This window comes from Callionymus lyra, chromosome 5 (genome assembly GCF_982586985.1).
Source record: "Callionymus lyra chromosome 5, fCalLyr1.hap1.1, whole genome shotgun sequence".
NCBI classification, from domain to species: Eukaryota; Metazoa; Chordata; class Actinopteri; order Syngnathiformes; family Callionymidae; genus Callionymus; species Callionymus lyra.
In genome coordinates, this window is record NC_141822.1 from 35,799,275 (window position 1) to 35,819,245 (window position 19,971).

Here is a 19,971-nt window from a genome sequence, read left to right on the forward strand (position 1 = left end):
ACACTAGTCTATAATAATGTTATTTTAGAAGAATTAAGATCACACTAGTCTATAATCATGTTATTTGAGAAGAAATAATATTACACTAGTCTATAATAATGTTATTTGAGAAGAAATAATATCACACTAGTCTATAATAATGTTATTTGAGAAGAAATAATATCACACTAGTCCATAATCATGTTATTTGAGAAGAAATAATATCACACTAGTCTATAATAATGTTATTTTAGAAGAATTAAGATCACACTAGTCTATAATAATGTTATTTTAGAAGAATTAAGATCACACTAGTCTATAATCATGTTATTTGAGAAGAAATAATATCACACTAGTCTATAATCATGTTATTTAATTCCATATTTGTATATTGTCAACTTGTTTTCCTATGAGTATCATTTTAGTATAAAATTAGTGATGTAAGAAATATTCATATACTTAGTATGATGAATGTATTCATGAATGTATATACGTAGTATGATGTATATTACTTGAAAGAAAAGGAATGTTTGTAATGATGAACTTATCACCTGACTATCTTTTTTTCCTCCTCAGTCATTACGAGCTGAAGCGAAATGAAGACATCGTCTGCTTCTTCAACGACTTCAGTGACCATCTGGCTGAAGAGGCGCTGTGGGAGCTCTCGCTGAAAATCAAGCCGCGAAACATCACCAGACGCAAGACAGACCGAGAGGAGAAGACCTAGAGTCCATGCCGGAGCCCAGAGGCTCCAAGACCGATCCTCAACTGTGCTTCACAACACTATCTCCACTTTAAGACAGACTGAACTCACGCGGAACAGGACAGGCCCAGCAGGGTCTCCACTGCAAGCTTGGCTCCCAGGAGCTGGGAGGGTAAATATGAGATCGCCACAGCTCCAGAAGGAGAAGGGAGAGTAACTTTTCCAAATTGGGACAGACTAGTGCTGAGGTTTTTGGAGTCTCAGTCATGGCGCTGCGCGTGAAACAAAAAATATCTTCTTCCTTCATGAACGTGCCATTCGCCCGTCGCCTCATAGGGGTGCTGTGAACTGACATGCAGGCCAGAATCAGCCGAGGAGACTTGGATACCTTTTGGTTTTTTTTTAAAGATTTTGTGTAAGAATCATGTGTGGATATTATGTATTATATACACTGCTCCTTTTGTTCTTAAAAAGGATGTTTATGCTTCTGAGAAGAGCCGAGCTTCTCCCATGTGCCGTACTTATGTGCACTCAAAAAAGCAAAAACATGATAAAGATGCTGTGATCTATGTCTGTCATCCTCATCATCACAATCCTTCTCTTCATTTACGAATGCCGTTCAAGTGTACAAAGGAGAACCCGTCAGGTAATCACACTCACGTGTGTGCGTGTGCAAGCGCACGTGCGTTTGTTGTGTTTATGAGGCAAGTCGTCAGTGTGGTCGTCATTTCAAATTGTGCTGTAGTAAATCATTCACCCTCTTATTTTGAATACTGGTCAAAACCAACACATCGCACTGTGCTCTCAAACTTCAATAAAACATACAGCTGTTTCTACACACGTTTCATCTCTTACACCACAAATACCTTTGAACCATGAATTCCAGGCTGAAAGTGAAAGTAAAGGCATTTAAAAAGGTCTTGATTAGAAACTAGTACTTTTGGCTTGATAAGGCTTCATACAGTGTCCTGGTCAAAGGCCACTATACTGTATGTAATTCTGCTCTAGTATTTGTGGCTTTGAATTACACTAAACTAAGGGCACCCCCAGCTGAGCTCTGAAGATTGTGTTCTTTATTGAAAATAATTCCTAAACTTGATGAAGTGGTTCAGAAATGGGATTAAGAGTCAGATTTGGAAGTGTCCGGAGGGGGGGAGAAGAAACCCCGAAAGTTCAGCAATGCGCAGAAGAGAGTTTGGATTGTAGCTTCTTCCAGCCATGCAGGTAAGGAAGAGCTGCTGAAGAAGGGAAATGGCATCCAGGACGGTTTCAAAAAATAAAATGACACCCTAACTTGTATTGACAGGTTAACAAGCTCTCACTCAGTTACTGGTGACAAAGTTCTTAGCTAGCTATTCCAGTTTTGTTTGACTCGCCGTAAAGAGTTTGCAGACATTTCTGGAAGCTCCTGATTCATTTAGAGCTGAAGGTATTTCTGGGGATCAGTGGAAAACTCAAATCACAATCCCACTTCAATGCCACACTGACAAGACCTTGACATCTCTATACATTTAAAAAATAATAAATTGCATTAGTTGCTAAAAGAGACACAGTTGATTAATGTTCAAATATATTAATTACCATTCAGAATGACAAAAAAAATGATGACATTCAATAACTATAGTGGACTTTTATAAACAAGGAGGAAGACTCGTGTCCCAAAAGTCTCTCTTGGAGATGCGTCGACTACTTTCACATCCCAAGTTATTGTGAAGGGTGTATAAGATGCTGTTGTACTGGTTGTTGGGGGGCTCAGTGTGGTCGGCTGCTCGGTTCCAGCTGAAGCCTTTTCCCTGGAGGGTTCAGGTTCTGCAGGTCACACTGCTCGGTGATGACCCGCTTCATGCTCCGCCCCTGACAGTTGAGCGACCCCTGCTGCCACCTGCAGATGTCTCCGTTCAGAATGTCTTGGATGTGCTGGACGATAAGGTTGATGGCCACTGCGGAGAGGGCGGAGCAAGTATTTACATGCTAACAAATCTTATATTAATAAAAGTTTATTAATAATCTTTCCTGAATTTCTGACAAAGGGTGTTTACCTGCCTTCGGGCACAGTACATTTGTGCATGAGTTTATATGCTAATGAAACGATGGTAATGGTAATTAATATATTGTTAATGTTAAATTCCTGTTATATAAGACATGTGTATATCTAAATGGTCTCCCTTTTCACTGTCCAATTACTGATGATTGAAGATGATGATTTTAGATATTTGAAGCCACATTTAATCAAAAGTTACCATCAACTCGATCAATTTTAGGTTCATCTGACTGCTGAGTGAGTCTTCATACATTTAAATGTTGTTAAGTAATGTTTTTATCATCCAAATATAATTCCAATCAAACTTTTTATATAAAACTCACCCATATTGTCAACTCCTCTAGGAATGATCACGTCGGCGTACTTCTTAGTCTGAAAGGCAAAGTCAAAGAGTTTCTTGAATCCCATCTGAGCTGTTCACACGGTTTCAGTTCTTACAGGCAGACAGAACTCCTCAAACGCTGGCTTGACAAATGTTGTGTACTGAGTAAGAATCTGCTCCAGGTCCCTCCCTCTATTCATGTCACGAAGAACTGAAGAAAAAAAAAGATGGTTTGTATAAAAACATCTGCAGCAAAAGGTGTGTATCTTTGTGTACCTCTGCGAGACAGTCGCACGTCTGAATCTGTGTCCACAAACAGCTTCATCTGAAACATGTCGCGCACTTTCTGTGGGTAGAAAACGAGAATCCCCTCAAACAGAACCACGTCTGCGGGATAGACTGTGGCTGTCTCTTGAAGTCTGGACAAACGGACACACACACCATCGGTTATAAAAATGACATGGTACATACAAGACTCAGTAGGGAGTAGGGGTGGTCAGCTACCTGGAATGGTTGACAAAGTCGTACATCGGTACCTCCACCGCTGCTCCTTCAGCAATGTCCTGCAAGGTTTTGTACATGAAGTCGGTGTCGAAGGCCTCTGAGGTAGGAGTAAAATGTATCAAATGATTTATTATAGGTCATCATCACAAATGTATGTTTTACGATTACCTGGATGGTCAAAGTTGTACTGCCCCTTCAGAGCTTTGGCATTCTGCTCTTGTGTCAGAACTCTGTAGAAACTGTCCTGGCTCACAATAGCCACTTTCCTCTGGCGGTGGTCCACTTTGTTTTGACCCAACAGCTCCATGATCTTTGCACATACTGTTGACTATAGTGTGAGCCAACAAAACTGTTAGAAATTACCCAACAGAGCTGGCACAGATAATACAAGTGTCTACGGTACAATTGTAGATCGTTTTCTAAGCTTTTTGGTCTAACAGCTTTTTATAATAAAAAAAAAAACAACTTTAAATTCTAAAAAAATGTTTATAGGCTTTAAAAATTAACTTTGGATTGTTTGCAAAATATATAGTTTATATTAATCCTATATATATATATATATATATATATATATATATATATACAGTATATATATACATTTCAACACTACATAACGTCAAATTGCCCTACTGCATAAATATAAAATAGTAATAGTTGACTCTAAAATTGATTATCTTACTGTGTTAAACATGAATACGGGTACATGCCTGGTTGAAGAAAAGTTTTTATAGGGAAGATTATGCTTTTGAAATAACTTTATTTGTGTCATTTAGTCATTTGCACGCGTATGTGTGATCACATGATAATAACAAAGTTGTTGACCTCAATGGGTTGCATCAGCTGACTAATGTAAACGTTAAGTACTTAACAATTATATGTTGCTGTGTTTCTGGCTTGATGTAAGAAGAAATCGTAGTTCAAAAACAGGAGGCGTGTCGAGCGATTTGACAGTCGTTTATTGCTAATGCTACTTAGCATACAAAGCTAAAGATCTTTTGAAATCAAACGCAAAACACCGACCTTGCCGCTCGCTGTTCCCCCACTGACACCTATCAGGAAAGGGCGATTCCTTGGCCTCTCAGAGGTGTTCAAGTCCACCGTGACGTCCATGCCAAACCAAATATAAACGGAACAGACTTTGATAGCTTAGCAGGAGGCTATCTGCAGCGGTCCGGTCAGGCTCTCGCGAGAGTTGAACATCACGGCTTTAGGACGAGAGGAATTTGAAAAATCTACGACACAACAAGTTCATTCTGTCGTCATTCAAAACATGAGTCAATACTTTGATAACGAACATTTGGATATAATGCATTTAAAATGTTTCTCCTTACCCATGAACGACCGCTTAAAACACAATGTACATTTTTAAAAAAACAATTGTTTTTTAAATTGATGTTACTTACCAAGGGAACTAACATCTACAATTAACTGACACAACTTCAACTTCTTCACAACTCCCTGAACATAAACTTATAGTCACTGCTTTACGTATAACTCATTTTTTTATTGACTTCACCACTCTTAACAGTGACAAAATACTGGTTCATTTAAGTTATGTATTCATTCAAAGTTGCCAACAAATCTTGACGTCCACGTGTGATGGTCAAAGGAAAAGGACACTTGATGGCACTACAGCGATATCACATTGACAAAGTTATTTGAAGAGAAAAAATAATGCATATTCTTAATTGCTCAAGATGTCACTTTTGCCTTGAAGCATCTTGTAATCGTAATCAAGCAATTAAAACATGTTTTGAAAGTAACAGATGAATCGAGGTTTAAAATTTAAAAAATGTTTCAGTCATTGTATGTAAGTAAGTATGTATGTATGTAATGGTTATTTCTAGAGCACCTTTCTAGACCAGGGTCACAAAGCGCTTCAACAATCACAAACAATACACAGTTAAAATGTATACGTAAAAGGTCAAGATACATAAGACAAACACAGGAGTCTCAGAAAATCAAGGAAAAGCCTGAAGAAATAAAAAGATGTTTCTCGGTAGACTCCATCAAATGCAGAGGGAGAGGAAGATCTTTCCAAAGCTTAGGATCAACAGTCTGGAAGGATTTCTCTCCTCTGGTCCGGAAGCTTGTGCGCGTTTAGCAGATTTTGAGCCCGAGCTGGGGTGTAAGGCTGGATCAGATCACTGATGTTAGGAGGAGCCTGACCATGAATAGCTCTGAAAGTAAGAACCACGATTTTAAATTTGATCCTGAAAGAAACTGTCAACCAGTGAAGAGTTTTAAGCATCGGAGAAATGTGAGTTCTTCTACAAGAGCGGGTCAGAATTTTTGCTACAGGGTATATAAACTGTTACAATAGTCTAAACGAGAAGACACAAACGCATGGATTACAAGCTCCAGATCATGTTGTCTCATCATTCTCTTAAGTTGAACACATTCTCTCTGATATTTCATACCAATGTCCTTTTATTTTCCTTTTTTTTTTATCCGGTAGTCCGTTTCACAGATTCATCCAGAACAATCTCCAAAGCTTCACTTCCCTCTTTTCGCTTAACTTTTTCCCCTTTAGCAGCAAGAATTTCTTCAATGTTCCTGAAACCGAAGATCAAAGACGTAAAAAAACAAAAACAAGAATCATTGGAAAACCATCTCTTTCCTAAGTTGTATCTAATTAACCCTATTTTTCGATCAATCTGAATTTTTCATACTTAATTTGTCTACATGTAAGTAAGTTAGTAATAGCATTACTGGCATTTTATCCAATAAGCATTTAAGTTTCCAAAATTAAACAGAAGGCGAATGAAAATCTGAATGAAAAAAGTAAATATTTTGTTTGATCTTAACCCTTGTGTTATCTCCACCACTGTATATGTATTTCTGGAAGGCAGGGAGGTCGTTCACCTTAACCCAGAGACAACACAAGGGATACCACAAACATTTGTTTTGGGGCCTTTGGGTCAACTTGACCCCTTAGATAACACAAGGGTTACATTTATTTTAAAAAAAAGTTGAATTTGTGAAGTGTGGTTTGTTACTTGTTACTTGATTTATTGCTGTAGGCCAACACATAGCTTACAGCAACAATGTAAACATTAGAAACCTATCAGTTTTATTTGTCAAATTCTTCAGATGTACAGGTAGTTATATACATGTTATTTATCCATCATTTACTTGTTAAAGAATGTACTTTTGTAGCCTGCCAACCTTTTTCCTTCCAGATCGGAGAACCAGCCAAGGTTGTCAGCGATGATGTGATGATTCTTGCATCCCTGACAGGTCACAATAACAACACCCTTATGGTATGAATGTTTAGAGATCCTCTGCGTGGACCTTGTGGAGCAAACCTGTGAATTATAATCAGTTTTGACAAGTGTATGAGTCATGGACGCAGCTGAAAATGGAAACACTTTGCATGAGAGGCAATGTTACTGATCTATTTGATCCATTTTTCATTCAATCACAGTGCGCACCTGAACATTAACAATTCTACAGTTTAATAAGTTGAAAGAGCAATCTATACGCAATAACATTGTACATCTATAGAGTTCAATTCCTTATAGAATGTAAAATATAAAGCTATTGACTCAACAAGTTGCTTCTGATCTACATTAATACAATTAAAGTGATTCATGTTGCTGTCCTGTAAATTCTCTTATTACTGTATCAGTAGTGTGTGTTTTTGTTGTTGGTGGGCGCCTTTTTTGCTACTAGTCTGTTAGCACCAACTATAATCTCCACGGAACAAGAAGTAAATAAAGACAACGACTCGTATAATATGTTTATAATTTCTTAATATCCAGTAAAACAAACGTGTCCCAGCCAAGCAGTGATAATAATTGAACACACATACAACAGCGTTGGTTACCTTGCACGTGTAGACCAGATTATAATGTGTAGACTCGACCTTCCCCAAACTGTCACTCTTGAAGGTCGGGGTCGTCGAGAAGGATCTGAGACCCCAGTGAGAAGGTCTCTCCACGGGCTGGACTGTCTGTGGTCGAGACTGGATCTGCTGCTGGACACGGACTAGTTTCGAGAGACGAGGTTGTGATGAAGACACATGAGATAAACGGGGACGAATCCGCAGCAGGCGAGTTATAAACGTCATCTGTCTACGTATAAAGCGTTTACTAAATAAAAAGTCTTGAGATCTGAGATCCTTAGAGCTAAGATTTCATAGCATGTTGTTATGTTACTCGAGGCTCGCTGAAGTTTGTCCCACTTTAGGTTCCGTAGTCCAACGCGTACGTAGAATAAATACGCACGCATGCGTGGTGATGATGTTGGGTCAAATCTCGGTCCAGCTCTGGTGACGCTCGCCTGTGGATCATATGTGCAAACATGGACTTCATGTCGGACCAGCATGTGCAACAGGTGACAAACCCCTTCGTTTTACCTTTGTATTGCTGTATATCCATCATGCACGTGTAGATGTTCGAATATTTCCCATCGTTCAGCTTGTTTCCTCTAAACTACTGTTTGAGTTGCATAATATGTAGACTCTTGAACACCACTCTACTTCTGCAAATGTACACGACCTGTAAGTATGAGAATAAATGGTCAACTTTGTCTGAAAAACATCATTTATTTACTTTACTTTATTTACTTACTCGGGTGAGATGACTACTTTTCAGATTATGACTTTTTTCTTAAAAAAAAAAAAAAGGGGCAATAATGACATTAATCGTTTTTTTTATATTCATAACTATTTGACGAAACCTTAATGAAAAATGAGCAAAACATTCACTAATATGCTAATATGCTCACTGTGGACAGCACTTGTAGATCTAATAGGTGGTGCCTGATGGTCCTGGGGCAGATCCTGCTCTTGTCACCACTGTCCTCATCTCTTCTAGGGTGAAATCTGTAATGTTGAAGGCGGTGTCTGGTGTGAGTTGTGGCAGCTGGAAAGGGCATTCGTCCAGAGGAATTCTTCAGGAGGGATCGCTGTGTGCAGCTTCAACATTGTCTACGTCCTCCTTGGTGCACGTAAGCATCTTAGGCTTACCTAGGAGGTTTTCCGGGAATCGGAAAGGGTTGTTAAAAAAGGCTTTCCAATTTCTGCGATTCTCTCTGCACCTTGCAAGTGGTCTCGGCTTTCCGAAGCTGGATTAGCCTTTTCCACGTCGCTGAGCTGGTCTCATTCAAGGCCTCTCTCTCCTCTTCGCTTGCTTCTCGACCCCTTTACTTGAGGCATTGTCTCCTACTAGGCCCTGCTAGTGGCCTAGGGTCTTTCCATTTTTTCACAGAAGGTGTCGAAGCACTCTTGGTACACAGCTGCTACCATTGTCTTGATCTGCTTGACTGCATCACCTTTCAAAGTGTTGTCCAAGATAGTGTTCAGATCTTCGTCCAGTTGGTACCATCTGCAGTCTTTTGCTGGTGGTAGATTCAAACGAGGCTTCCTCTTGAAGTCTTTTGGACTTTCGGGTGCCCTGGCTCTTCCTGTGTTCTGAGTAGGCTGAGCAGGGGGGTCTTGGGGCACTTTGGTTTTCCTCCTGACCCTAGTCCTCCTTTGCCGACTGACAAAGTCGGAGAGGTTACCCTGTGTAAGATCAGGTGCTCTGCGTTGCTGCTGCTGCTCTTTGCACTTGGACTTGCCTTGGTGGATTTTTACGCTGCACTCGTTCGGCCTTCTGCAGATATCCCATCTTTGGCTTCAGCCTTCTGTCTCTCTGCACCCATTCTCGTAATCCTTGTGCCATTGTCCGGGTCTTTGGCCAGTTTTTCAGTTGTTTGGGCTCCAGCTACATCCTCTGGAGGAAGAAATGCACCGACTTTACAGGAAAACCGCGGCAGCCGACTTCGATGAGGAAGCTTGTTGCGTGTCATCCTTTTAGTACAGCTTAATCGATCAGGTCTTGGTACTTGGGTTGCCTGATTGATGAGCCAAGTCAATTCTTTCTTCCCAGGGCACTGTGGGCTTTGCCACTATGCTGTTTTTGTGCTCCTGGACAGCAAGACCATGTCTGGTCGCAGTGGGGTTGCTGCCATGTCCTGTGGAAAGACGAGCTTCCTCTTCAAATCCACGGTCATCTCCCAGTCGGATGCACGTTGCAGGATAGAAGCAGGTGCTTAGCCATTCTGCTGGTCTTCTGAGACGTCACCCCTTCCCTCACAAAGGTTATGGCTTTGGGTGGACGAGCTTGTTTGTTGTTGGCGTTGACCCGTTGCTGCACCACCCAATTGGAAATTTACGAAAGGACCTTATCATGCCTCCATCTGTAGTGGCCTTCTGCCAGTGCCTTTGGGCACGCAGTGAGGATGTGATTCAGCATGCAGGTAGATGCTCCACATTGCTTGCATGATGAGTCTTCTTCTCTGCCCCATATCTTCAAGTTTGTTGGGGTGGGCAACAGGTCAGTTACAGACACGGCAGCACTCAAAACGGTGTGAGCTACTGATCGGGTCGCCAGGTCGAGGAGATGGGCTCTAGAAAAGGTTGAAGTGGACGCCCAAGAAATGGCCGGGCAGATGTCCTCTGCTGCAACACCCAGCAAAAAATCCACTGAGGCTACCACACCGAGGTTGAATGTGCCCTCAGTCTGCTAGGAGAAGATCTACCCGCTGCCTGGTAGGCTCGGATAATGGCTCGTCCCATGCAAGAGCCACACCTTTAGAGGCAAACCCAGCACTGTCAGGGAATCTCTTGCCTAACACAGAGCAGCGGGGGTCCAATGGATAGCTGCTATCTGCGCCAGTTCCAAGAACCACAGGGCCTCAGGGGAGTCTGGCGCCACCACTATTAATCTCAGACGCTCCTGCTTCACTTTCCGAACATATGGGATGAGGAGTCGCGGAGAAGGGAAGGCGAACAGTAGCCCGGTCCGGCCGTCGTGAGTGGGCTTAAGCCAAACGCCTATTGAGGGGGCAATTCGAGGCCCTGAGGGAGAACCAAGGAGGTCATATGAAGTTCTCCTTGCTGGCGAAGATATTCGCCAACGGTTGACCGAACTGACACAGTATCTCGGCAGCCAACAAACTCGGACAGACCCCATTCGACCCACAGCTCACCCTCGACATTCTGTCTGCTACAACATCCAGCTCGCCCGGCACGTGCCGAGCTCTGAGAGGGAGCAGGTGACAGTCTGCCCACAGCCAGATCTTCTCTCACAGAAGGGCTGGGGATCTGACTCTACCCTGGAGATTCACGTACGCCATGGCAGTGGAGCTGTCTGACAGCACTATGACATTAGACTTTGACAGTGGGGAAGAGAGGTGAAGCAGGATGTTGTGAAAAGCTTTTAACTCTAGCCAGTTGATGTGTACCGGTCTGTTCCTGACCCTGCTGACGCAACCACCTGAGGTTGAGAGTTCACAAAAACCGGATGTTCTGCAAAAACCTGTGCTGGAAGGCACATTTTTCAACCATGGTCCCGCTTGATGACCAAACCTCTCTTGAGCTCCCTCATTTGCAGAAAGCCCAGCCGCACCGCCATGTGAGCTGCTGCCATGAGACCCAGGAAGGACATAACGGCACCTGCTGATATCACATGACATCGAGCTTCCAGGAACTGTGTTGTCAGTCAGAGACTGGGCTGGATGGCAATGAGGCCCAACACCTTCTGTGTGTGTGAGCGTGACTCTCTGCTTCTGACCTGGCTGGGATCAACCAGTCATCCAGATCAAGTTCAAGATCCTCACCCCACTTGCTCTCATTGGTTCACTCACTTTCACCATCATTACCTTCCACTGTAATCTTTTCGCTTTTCACTGTTGGATTTCTGCTGAGTTGAAAAGGAGGAAGTACGGTTGGTATTCCCCACCTCTTATAGGAGGTGGGCTGCGCACAGCTGGGTGGCAAGTTCACTGAGCTTTTTCAGAGGGCCTCGAGGATAAACCAATAGCGAAGCGGTTAGAGGGCGTAGCACCAAAAGAAGTAGAACCAGATCTAATTCCTTTCCAATGCCTTCAAAATAAAACAGCGGAAGTATATATCATACACAAGGCCGAATGTCCAGAAGTTCCTAACAAAGTGTTTAATTTTTTTTCGATTTTTATATTGATGATCCAAGTGGTAATTATTTGTAATTTAAACTTTTTTAAATCCATGTTTGCTTAATTTATAGCAGTTATAGGTGCCAAAATGTTGTGAATCGATAAAAAATGTCTTGAATTACAAATTTAATATTATTAAGAGACTATAGTTTGTGAAGAAATACTTCTACATAATTATGGTGTTCATTAAAAAAAATATAATCAGTAAAGACTACTGATCACTTCCTCCTCACAGTACCTAAAGGATGGGTATGTGGTTCTGGAAGGGCTCTTGAACCCCCAGGAGTGTGATAAGCTGAAGCAGCGGATGGCAAAGATAGTAGAGGGTATGGACGTTCCTCAACACTGTCGCATCACCTTCTCAACCTATGAGGAAGAGCAGTTGAATTCACAGGTAGGATAATGGATGATTTTTGTTTTAGAATGGTGATGGTGTATTTCTGTTTCAAAATCCTTCCACACTGATTTCATTGGAAATAAACTGAATCCCATTGTAAAGTTTATTTATAAGTATTCTGTCAATTTTATAAATATTTTAGTATTATTCTTTTAAATATTTGACACTAAATCTAAGTTATTTCTATTTGATGTACTAATTGATGAGAAAGTAGCATCATGAATATGACCTCCAGGGCAGCGCTGACTACTTCATAACAAGTGGAGACAAGATCCGTTTTTTCTTTGAAAAAGGAGTTTTTGATGAAAAAGGTAAGGCCTGATTATTAAGTGAACAAAAATCTATCATGTTAAAATGTACATAAACACACTTGCAGGAGAATTCCTGGTACCAAAGGAGCGATCGGTGAATAAAGTTGGACATGGTAAGTTTATATTCTGTACAAGGTCCAGGATGAAAATTGGAACTAACACTTCTTGTATCTCCAGCTCTACATGCACTCGAACCCTTGTTTAAAAAAGTTACTCATTCAGCTAAAGTTCAGGTGAGTGTAGTTGCAGCAAGAAGCAATGAGTCACTTATTGAACGATTGTTACTTCACAGGGGATAGCGAAGAAGCTCGGGCTCGCTCATCCTGTCATTGTGCAGAGCATGTACATATTCAAGGTGACGCTTGTGGCACATATCCATAAATAGAAGAAAATTTGACTGTATTTTTCTTTACAGCAACCAGGAATTGGAGGAGAGGGTGAGACTTGAACCAACTCTTGCATGACATATTTTGTATTTACTGTGTAGCTCAACGAAGAAATACACACACATTTATCCTTCCTTACATGTTTGCTTTTTCCTCAGTGACGCCTCATCAGGATGCCACGTTCCTATACACGGAGCCTCGGGGCCAGGTGATGGGTCTGTGGATCGCTCTGGAAGATGCCACTGTTGAGAACGGCTGTCTGTGGTTCATGCCTGGCTCACAAAACAGTAAGGACAGGACGCCAGTCTGTTGCAGGGCACACGGAGACACAATCATTCACACACACACTCATTCCTACGGACAATTTCCAAATTAACTTCTGCATGTTTTTGGACTGTGGGAGAAGCCAAAGTGCCCGGAGTAAACCCACGCAACACGGGGAGAACATACAAACTTCACACAGGAAGGTCACTATTTTCCTTCCTCCCAACCTGGAAGAGAACCTGCAACCTTCTTGCTGTGAGACAGTCACACTAACCACTGAAATACCTCTCTTAAAAGTATCATCCAATTTAATATCTTCTCGTGTTATCCTGTTACTCCACTGTGTATTCTGTGTCTGTTTAAGTTCAAGGTCTGCAACCACACATCTATGAGGCCTTTAGTCAAAGTTGACTAGTTTTTCAGCAGGAACCTTTGCTTGAAAATTAGTGCAGAACTGCTGTGCTTGTCTTCACGAATTTGCGTAAGTTCTGCTAAGTTCAGATCCAGCTAAAGCCAGAGAGAGGTTTAAACAAGCGGAAATCTGTGTTTTATGAATTATAACTAAAGATTGTAGATGATTGTAATAAAATACACCACCCTGTTGGAAATGGTTCACATAATTATTAAGCTAAAAGTATTCACCACTTGACCTGCACTCTGAGTTAAAACTTGAAGTAGATAAGACACAAATGCACTTGTTGATTAGAAAGTATTTTGAGGGAAAAAACATCCACCAAAATATCAGGAAAAAGTTTTGCAAAACTACAAATAATACAACACATAAGTGTGTTTTAACTCTCTCCTCTCCAGTCGGTGTTTCTCGGAGGATGGTTCGTTCCCCGAAGGGTACGTACCCGCTGACCAACTTTGTTGGTCAGGAGAAGGAATATGACGAAAACAAGTTTGTCCCAGTGGAAGTGAAAAAAGGTATTATGTTATTTTATGTTATGAAATTGAAGAAACATTGAGCTGATTTCCTGTTAACCACATGTGTAGGCGCCGTGATTCTTATCCACGGTGAAGTGGTGCATAGAAGTGCTGAGAACAAATCGGAGAGTTCCCGCCATGTTTACACCTTTCACCTCATGGAGAACCAGGACACTAAGTGGAGTCCCGACAATTGGTGAGATGGCTTTTTTTCCCTTTTATAACAAAGCTTTAATAAAATACATTTACTGTTAATACACACCTCTTTTATTTATTGTTGAAAGTGAGATCAACTTATTTTTATTGTTATATTCATATATTTCATATTATGCTTAAAAAAAAGAAAAAAGTTTAGGGTTACAAATGAAAATCAAACTGTTGTTTTTCCTTCATGTCCTCATACACTTTTTCATCTCCAACACTCTCTTCCCCAGATCATGGTCAAATATCTGTCCTCTCGATCTTTATCTAAAAATATTCTCTTTGAACTCATTTATGATCTTCCTCCCACTGAAGCCCTCAGTATCTTCAACCCAATCTCTTCAGACTACTATTAAACATGAGAAGACTACTGTCTAATGAAGTTCACTTTTACTCTTGATTTTGACAGACCCTGTCAGTGGTCTACATCCAGCCACCCTCTTCTTCAACTGATACTTGTCGTTTTGCTTCTCATTCTCTCACATTCACTAATTCTCCTGCCTCGCAGTCACACACATTTCTTCTCCTGTAACAACTTGTTATATATTATAGATCAGTTTTGCAAATCATCTCTTTTAGTTTGGAGTAATTATGTTGTTTATCAAGTAAATTGATCCAAACATAATATTCAAGAACATGCCAGACAATCTCGTATTCACCCTTTTCTAATGATTATTTTTCCTGAATAAATAATATTTAATTCAAATTTCATTAAATGAGTCATTTTAAATCAAAAAATCTTTTTATTCACTGATGTCTTTGTTGCTTAAAGAAATGTGGAACATTTTTACTGAACCAGATGACAATTTGTTTGTTTCTGATGCTTATTCTCTTTCCTTTTTTCAAAAGGTTGCAGCCAAGTGAGGAGCTTCCTTTCCCTCCTCTGTACACTAAATCATGTGCTGAGTGAGCAGAAACAACATCGTTGGATCATGTGACAATCTCACCGAGACCACTCTTCTAAGTGGATCTCAAACTTATAAGAGACCATTAGTCAGAGTGTGACTCTTGTTACCAAAAATATGTATTCAAGGTCCAGAAAAACTATTTTAGTACTGCAGGAAGTATTCACAAACATTCCAGACTCTGTTTATATCATGTTTTTAATCTTACAATTTGCACTCATCATGCCATAATACATTAAAAAAAAAAATTCATGCTGACAAATCATTACAACATAAAAATGATTCAAGGGCTGTCATCCAGAAATAAGCTTCAAAACATCTTATCATGATTGTTGGCACCTTATTTGAAGGTTATACAGGAAACATACTTTTTTCCAAGCATGAAAGTTGTGGAGTAGAAGTGATGCATATTCACCAAAAACTGTGACTGTAACACTTGGTTGATGAATAGATGTGTATGATCAGTATTGTTTTATCCATCAATTTAACTAGTCGAGTTCCATTGGCTTCAAACTTCTAAAGTAACCAATTGCACACTATGGTTGGGGATGTGACATGCGTGGCTCCAAGTACAACTGGGGTATTTCAATGTATTTTTAAAGGTATTTGAATATTTTCATCTAGTGTAGCATTCACACAAAATGTTAAACTCAAAGTAAAAGGATTTTCACGAGAATGAGTTGAATGAATTGAGTAAAAAAAAAAGTTGCTCATACTACGAGTACCACGTTACCAGAGCAAAAGGCTGTTATCTTGTTCAAAGCAAATAACATTTATCTTGGCAATTTTCAAGTCAAGTTCAAATTTATTTCAAATTCCATCCATTGTAAGAAGACAATGAATGTCTTTATTATTTTAGATATAAAAAATCTTTAAGTACCAAATTCTTGATTTTTATCTCTCAATCATTAGAAAATAACACATAAGCTGAAACAACAAAATCTATTTTTAGATGAGTCATTTCACAATATTAGGCTTCTGTTATGAAGAAAAATAATTATTTGAATCTTTTGTTCCACTTAAAGATCGGATGACATCACACATGAATTGGGTCAAATCAAAGACACTTTCTGTGCCTGAATAGTCAACATTTAGTTCAAGGTTTTAATACTTGACTGCATTGAAAAAGGACTTTCTGGTCAGAGGTGGATCCTTTGAAGGAGTTTCTAGTTTAAAGCACAAATGAAACACTCAAAACAGAAACCAACTGTATCAGTTTCATGCTGTGACATCAGGAGGTCCTACTGCAGCAAAAGTCTACACCAGACCTAAATAAAGTTTGCCATGCTTTCCTCTATAACTTTGTGATGGTAAAAATACTTTTTAAGGCAATTCTGTCAGCAGAGGGACCTTCATATTGCTATCGACAAGGCAGATGATCATTAAAGTGTACATAAATAAGATAAATTAATGTTCTTCATAGGCAATACAAAAGTTTGTTAGCAATAAAATAAATTATAAATACATCTTCATCCTTGTCGTTGATCCCTGTCCAGTGTTGACTGAAAGCTCACAGAACAGTTACAATCTACTGTTGCATAATACAAGACGCACTGATGTCTGGCACAGGGACGTATTCAAGAATGCTAGTAAAACTTGAATCAACGTATTCTTAGGAGTAAATCAATGGAATGATGCATTTGTCGTTACATATTCTAAATTAAAACGTTTCAGACAGTTGGAATCATAGGAAAAAGTAAATAAGAGCACACTTGTTTCCTGAGGAAGTAACCGCATGATTGTACTTTAGAGTTAATTGTTGACCTCAACATAATGATCAGAGTGATATGTGTTAATGGAGAAGAAGCTTAATATTGTTACTTCTGCCATGGAGGATTTTGTTGCTCTGCTTCTTTAGTTTGAAAGCAGCATAGCTCAAAAGCTGTTGTGTCATCAGAAGATAAGACCCTCTTGAAGGTTTTTATTGGATGGACTCTCACCGCTGCCACTCACCTTAATTCAAACTTAAAGGCAACTTTATCAGATACATTGATCAAATCACAAATATGACAAGATATTTTATATTGTCAAAACATGATTTAGTTAGCGTGTTGACTACAACTACATATGCGCATACCGCCACCTTCGGATAAACTAAGCCATTCACTTCCGGTCACTAGTTTAAACTAAATGTTATTTTAGCATGCTCTCATCTAAGCCCAACAGGTAAAAGTTGTGTTGCAAACACTTGCAGAGAAAAATTGAATTTTTTTTTCAGCTTAATGTGTGAAGTTTTCAAGGTGCCTCCAAGCGCTGGTTTGCATCAGGGGTGACAAAACTGTTCAATGTGATGAGCAGAACTTGGTCTTGGAACTTTCCTGAATCGCTCCACAATACCTCAGCAGAAGCAAGCATCTGCTAAAAAAAACAAAAAACTTTCATATTTCACATGAAACTTGAATCATTTTCAGAATCTTCTGCTGGTGTTCCACTCAGTTATCGTCCACGGTGTGAGTGCAATTCCCTCTCGGGGAAACTTAATTTTTGCTCCGTTTTTTTTTTGAGGTTTACAATGTCGCCGTACTTATCCAATTTATTTTTTATCTTAATCCTAGTACTGTGGATACAAACTCGCAAAATCTTAGTGGACATGATCAGCCACCCTGTTAAAGACTTAATGTTGTAAAATATTGTCGTAACTACACTTAAGTGATATTTGAAGCAGCGATCACAGCAGCAGGAGGATGAGGAGGTAGAGTGGGAGGAGGAGGTTGTCTATTTGGGAAGTGTAGGCCTCCAGCATGGCCACTAGTGAGATGGAGCCCACAATCCATGAGTAGGTGGAGTTTAAGTTGATGCTGCTGTCAAAGATGAGGAACATGGCCACTGCGATGATCTGGGCAAACACTGATGTTGCCGTTCCCTCCATGGTTTTCTTAGTTCCCGGCCATCGAATCTCTCCCATCGTGCTGCCAAACACAGATGCCACCGTGTCGCCAACTCCCACTGCCAGTACGCCGGCATACGGCACTAGTCCGCCTGCTCCGGGCAGCACTCCTTTTGAGGCACAGGGTCCAGGGAAGAGCCAGATGGGCAGAGACATGCCCACCAGCAGGTAGATGTGGGTCAGGATGAGAGGTCCTGAGTCCCTCTCGTCCAAGAATAGTGTAAGCAGCTGCCTGAGAAGCTGTCCCAGCGGTCGGATTCGAAAATAACGCACATATTCCAAAAACAAAAACACAGCCAGGCAGCCAACTGAGGCCACGTGAAGTAGCTGTCTGTCGTACATGAGGCCAGGTACGAACGTGGCCACCACAATCAGGTGGAAATACTTTCGGACCACAGTTGAGGCCTGGTGCTTCTTGGATCCCGACTGGCGCTGATGGTTCTGGTGCAACACCACACATGTGGCGACGACACACAGGAAGGCCCAGTAGCCGAGGAGGCACAATCTTTTGTCGTTTAGAGAGACAAAATCAAACAGCCACATGATGGGATGTCGACCAATGAACAGTGAGAGCCAGGGCATGAGGATGCCCAGAGCCAAGACAGCCGACATGATGTGGAAGAAGAGCGAAGAGACCCACGTCTCCGATTCCATGAAGCAGAAAAGCAGAGCGAAGACGACGCCCAGCAGCAGAGAGCCCACCACCACTACTGGCAGGAAGTAGTTGACTGGCTCACCTCTGACCTCTGCCAGGTTCAAGGAGCGCTTGATGAGCTGGTTGATGATGAAGCTGATTCCACCGACGATGAGGAGTGCCTCTCCGGGCGTGAAGCAGCGTGGCATCAGGTAGAGCACAATGAGACTGAGATAGACGAAGATCAGAAGAACCTCCAGCACCTCGATGACCTCCGACACGGTGAGCGTTTGCTTGGTGGTGTAGAGGATGGCACTGCCTGCCACACCGGCGACGATGCATGTGTTGGTCGGCACCGGTCTGGTGATTCCCAGTGCGATAAGGGAGAGGAAGAGCGCCAGGATCATGCCAGTTATGGTGACCACCATGGAGAAGCGCTCAAAGTAGACATTCCCAGAGGCAGAGCACCTCTCTTTCAGTACCAGGCCCAGCAGCGGCATCACCATGGAGGCTGGGACAATACCACTGTTGGCTGTTGGACGGAACTGGAAAACGGCTCCACCTGATCGCAGGAGTCGATCCCACTTGTGCTGCACATAAAAAGCCTGGATGACGAGGGCGATGCTGCACCAGGAGTGCTGGTTCCACACCGCCATATGGACGCACAACACCACGGCCAGAACCACAGCCGACTCCACGAGCACAGCGTTCATCTGCATGACTGCAGGAAGGAGGTCCTCAGGTAGACTTCTGAGCCCTTCTGTCAGTTACCTTTACGGACAGGCATCACATCTCACTGGCCTCGGGGATATCTGGAGACAGTAGAGAGGAAAGATCATGAATAATTGCCACTGCTAAGGAGATCGTGTTCTCAGTATAACTTGAACATTGACAGTGGATTTCCATGGCATTTAGAGGTAAATAAAAATATTGTTTTGGACAACGATATAAACACCAAACCGGCCACTTAAAGGTGCACCAACGAAAACACTCTTTACCCCTCTAGGGGTCGAGTTAGTTGTACCAAAAAAATAACCCCCTTTTCAGTGTTTAACCGCATACAAACATCACAAAGGTATACATTGGTCATATAATCGTTGATTTGTTAAAGATGCTGTTCCAGATCTCTTGAGTCTGACCTCGAGTAACACCGGCTAGCGTTAGAACCCGAGGACAGACCGCACAGGAATGGAACATGACGAGAAGTAAGGATGAGAAGGATGTCTTACCACATATACGCATTGTAGATACAAGAAGCAACGTGTTAAAAAACCACTGCAGTCCGCTTCTCTCGACAGATTTCTCCTTTGTCAGCCGTCGCTTCTTTCACACCCAGTAGGAGGTGGCCATGTTTCACAGCAGGGTCACGTGACACGTTCTGAATGTATCTTTTAAAGGAGCTGTGTTAATGTCATTGGGATAAGATATAATTGCGTAATGCTTACATATAAATAAAAGCATTGTCCTGAAATAAAAATCATACATAATCTACATCTAAACCGTTTTTGTAACGGACCAGCTGGTGGCGGTAATGTACCCCTGCTCTCG

At 41.3% G+C, this 19,971-nt stretch overlaps 5 protein-coding genes across 14 annotated transcripts in view; 2 read left to right on the forward strand and 3 right to left on the reverse strand.

Annotated features, from left to right (window-relative positions):
* The window catches only part of rapgef1b (Rap guanine nucleotide exchange factor (GEF) 1b), a 55,635-nt gene extending 54,117 nt beyond the window's left edge, over nucleotides 1-1,518 (forward strand). For all 8 annotated transcript variants that reach the window (XM_087792182.1, XM_087792183.1, XM_087792187.1 and 5 more), the window contains one exon: nucleotides 556-1,518. In XM_087792182.1, the coding sequence (XP_087648308.1) occupies nucleotides 556-706 (151 nt within the window). In that variant the 3' untranslated portion in view covers nucleotides 707-1,518. The remainder of the gene's footprint in view (nucleotides 1-555) is intronic.
* A 215-nt stretch (nucleotides 1,519-1,733) lies between these two features.
* Nucleotides 1,734-4,879, reverse strand: uck1 (uridine-cytidine kinase 1). Its single transcript, XM_087792194.1, has 7 exons — nucleotides 4,570-4,879; nucleotides 3,718-3,877; nucleotides 3,550-3,646; nucleotides 3,322-3,464; nucleotides 3,162-3,256; nucleotides 3,047-3,095; nucleotides 1,734-2,622 (listed from the first exon to the last, which is right to left on the reverse strand). Exons 1-7 carry the CDS (start codon nucleotides 4,657-4,659, stop codon nucleotides 2,435-2,437), a joined length of 822 nt encoding a protein of 273 aa, XP_087648320.1. The 5' UTR covers nucleotides 4,660-4,879; the 3' UTR covers nucleotides 1,734-2,434.
* Nucleotides 4,880-5,032: 153 nt separating this feature from the next.
* dnlz (DNL-type zinc finger) lies at nucleotides 5,033-7,737 on the reverse strand. Of its 2 annotated transcripts, XM_087792196.1 has the most exons (4): nucleotides 7,379-7,737; nucleotides 6,718-6,857; nucleotides 5,970-6,105; nucleotides 5,033-5,729 (listed from the first exon to the last, which is right to left on the reverse strand). In XM_087792196.1, the coding sequence occupies exons 1-3, from the start codon at nucleotides 7,619-7,621 to the stop codon at nucleotides 5,997-5,999; spliced, it is 492 nt and encodes a 163-aa protein (XP_087648322.1). In that variant the 5' UTR covers nucleotides 7,622-7,737; the 3' UTR covers nucleotides 5,033-5,729; nucleotides 5,970-5,996. The 2 variants fall into 2 exon arrangements, with proteins under 2 accessions (XP_087648322.1, XP_087648321.1); XM_087792195.1 differs by having other exon boundaries at nucleotides 5,033-6,105.
* Nucleotides 7,738-7,806: 69 nt separating this feature from the next.
* Nucleotides 7,807-16,374, forward strand: phyhd1 (phytanoyl-CoA dioxygenase domain containing 1). 2 transcript variants are annotated; one of them, XM_087792193.1, is made up of 11 exons: nucleotides 7,807-7,887; nucleotides 11,747-11,905; nucleotides 12,144-12,219; nucleotides 12,285-12,332; nucleotides 12,397-12,452; nucleotides 12,512-12,574; nucleotides 12,635-12,656; nucleotides 12,764-12,892; nucleotides 13,680-13,796; nucleotides 13,866-13,992; nucleotides 14,847-16,374. In XM_087792193.1, exons 1-11 carry the CDS (start codon nucleotides 7,855-7,857, stop codon nucleotides 14,905-14,907), a joined length of 891 nt encoding a protein of 296 aa, XP_087648319.1. In that variant the 5' UTR covers nucleotides 7,807-7,854; the 3' UTR covers nucleotides 14,908-16,374. The 2 variants fall into 2 exon arrangements, with proteins under 2 accessions (XP_087648319.1, XP_087648318.1); XM_087792192.1 differs by lacking the exon at nucleotides 7,807-7,887 and adding an exon at nucleotides 8,067-8,502.
* On the reverse strand, nucleotides 15,083-19,873 carry dolk (dolichol kinase). The gene is made up of 2 exons (XM_087792191.1): nucleotides 19,653-19,873; nucleotides 15,083-19,235 (listed from the first exon to the last, which is right to left on the reverse strand). Exon 2 carries the CDS (start codon nucleotides 19,140-19,142, stop codon nucleotides 17,571-17,573), a length of 1,572 nt encoding a protein of 523 aa, XP_087648317.1. The 5' UTR covers nucleotides 19,143-19,235; nucleotides 19,653-19,873; the 3' UTR covers nucleotides 15,083-17,570.
* Between the last annotated feature and the right edge of the window lie 98 nt (nucleotides 19,874-19,971).

Bases quoted from the DNA above. Each gene is read 5' to 3' on its own strand.
- uck1 (XM_087792194.1), bottom strand. From the start codon at position 4,659: ATGGACGTCACGGTGGACTTGAACACCTCTGAGAGGCCAAGGAATCGC. The intron at 3,647-3,717 runs GTAATCGTAAAA...CTCCTACCTCAG, and splicing joins GTACAACTTTGACCATCCAG to AGGCCTTCGACACCGACTTC. The intron at 3,465-3,549 runs GTAGCTGACCAC...CCGTTTGTCCAG, and splicing joins GACTTTGTCAACCATTCCAG to ACTTCAAGAGACAGCCACAG.
- dnlz (XM_087792196.1), bottom strand. From the start codon at position 7,621: ATGACGTTTATAACTCGCCTGCTGCGGATTCGTCCCCGTTTATCTCAT. The intron at 6,858-7,378 runs GTAACCAACGCT...TATAATTCACAG, and splicing joins ATCTGGTCTACACGTGCAAG to GTTTGCTCCACAAGGTCCAC. The intron at 6,106-6,717 runs GTTGGCAGGCTA...CTTCGGTTTCAG, and splicing joins TCCGATCTGGAAGGAAAAAG to GAACATTGAAGAAATTCTTG.
- phyhd1 (XM_087792192.1), top strand. From the start codon at position 8,383: ATGTTGAAGGCGGTGTCTGGTGTGAGTTGTGGCAGCTGGAAAGGGCAT. The intron at 8,503-11,746 runs GTAAGCATCTTA...TCCTCCTCACAG, and splicing joins CTACGTCCTCCTTGGTGCAC to TACCTAAAGGATGGGTATGT. The intron at 12,453-12,511 runs GTGAGTGTAGTT...GTTACTTCACAG, and splicing joins CTCATTCAGCTAAAGTTCAG to GGGATAGCGAAGAAGCTCGG.
- dolk (XM_087792191.1), bottom strand. From the start codon at position 19,142: ATGCAGATGAACGCTGTGCTCGTGGAGTCGGCTGTGGTTCTGGCCGTG.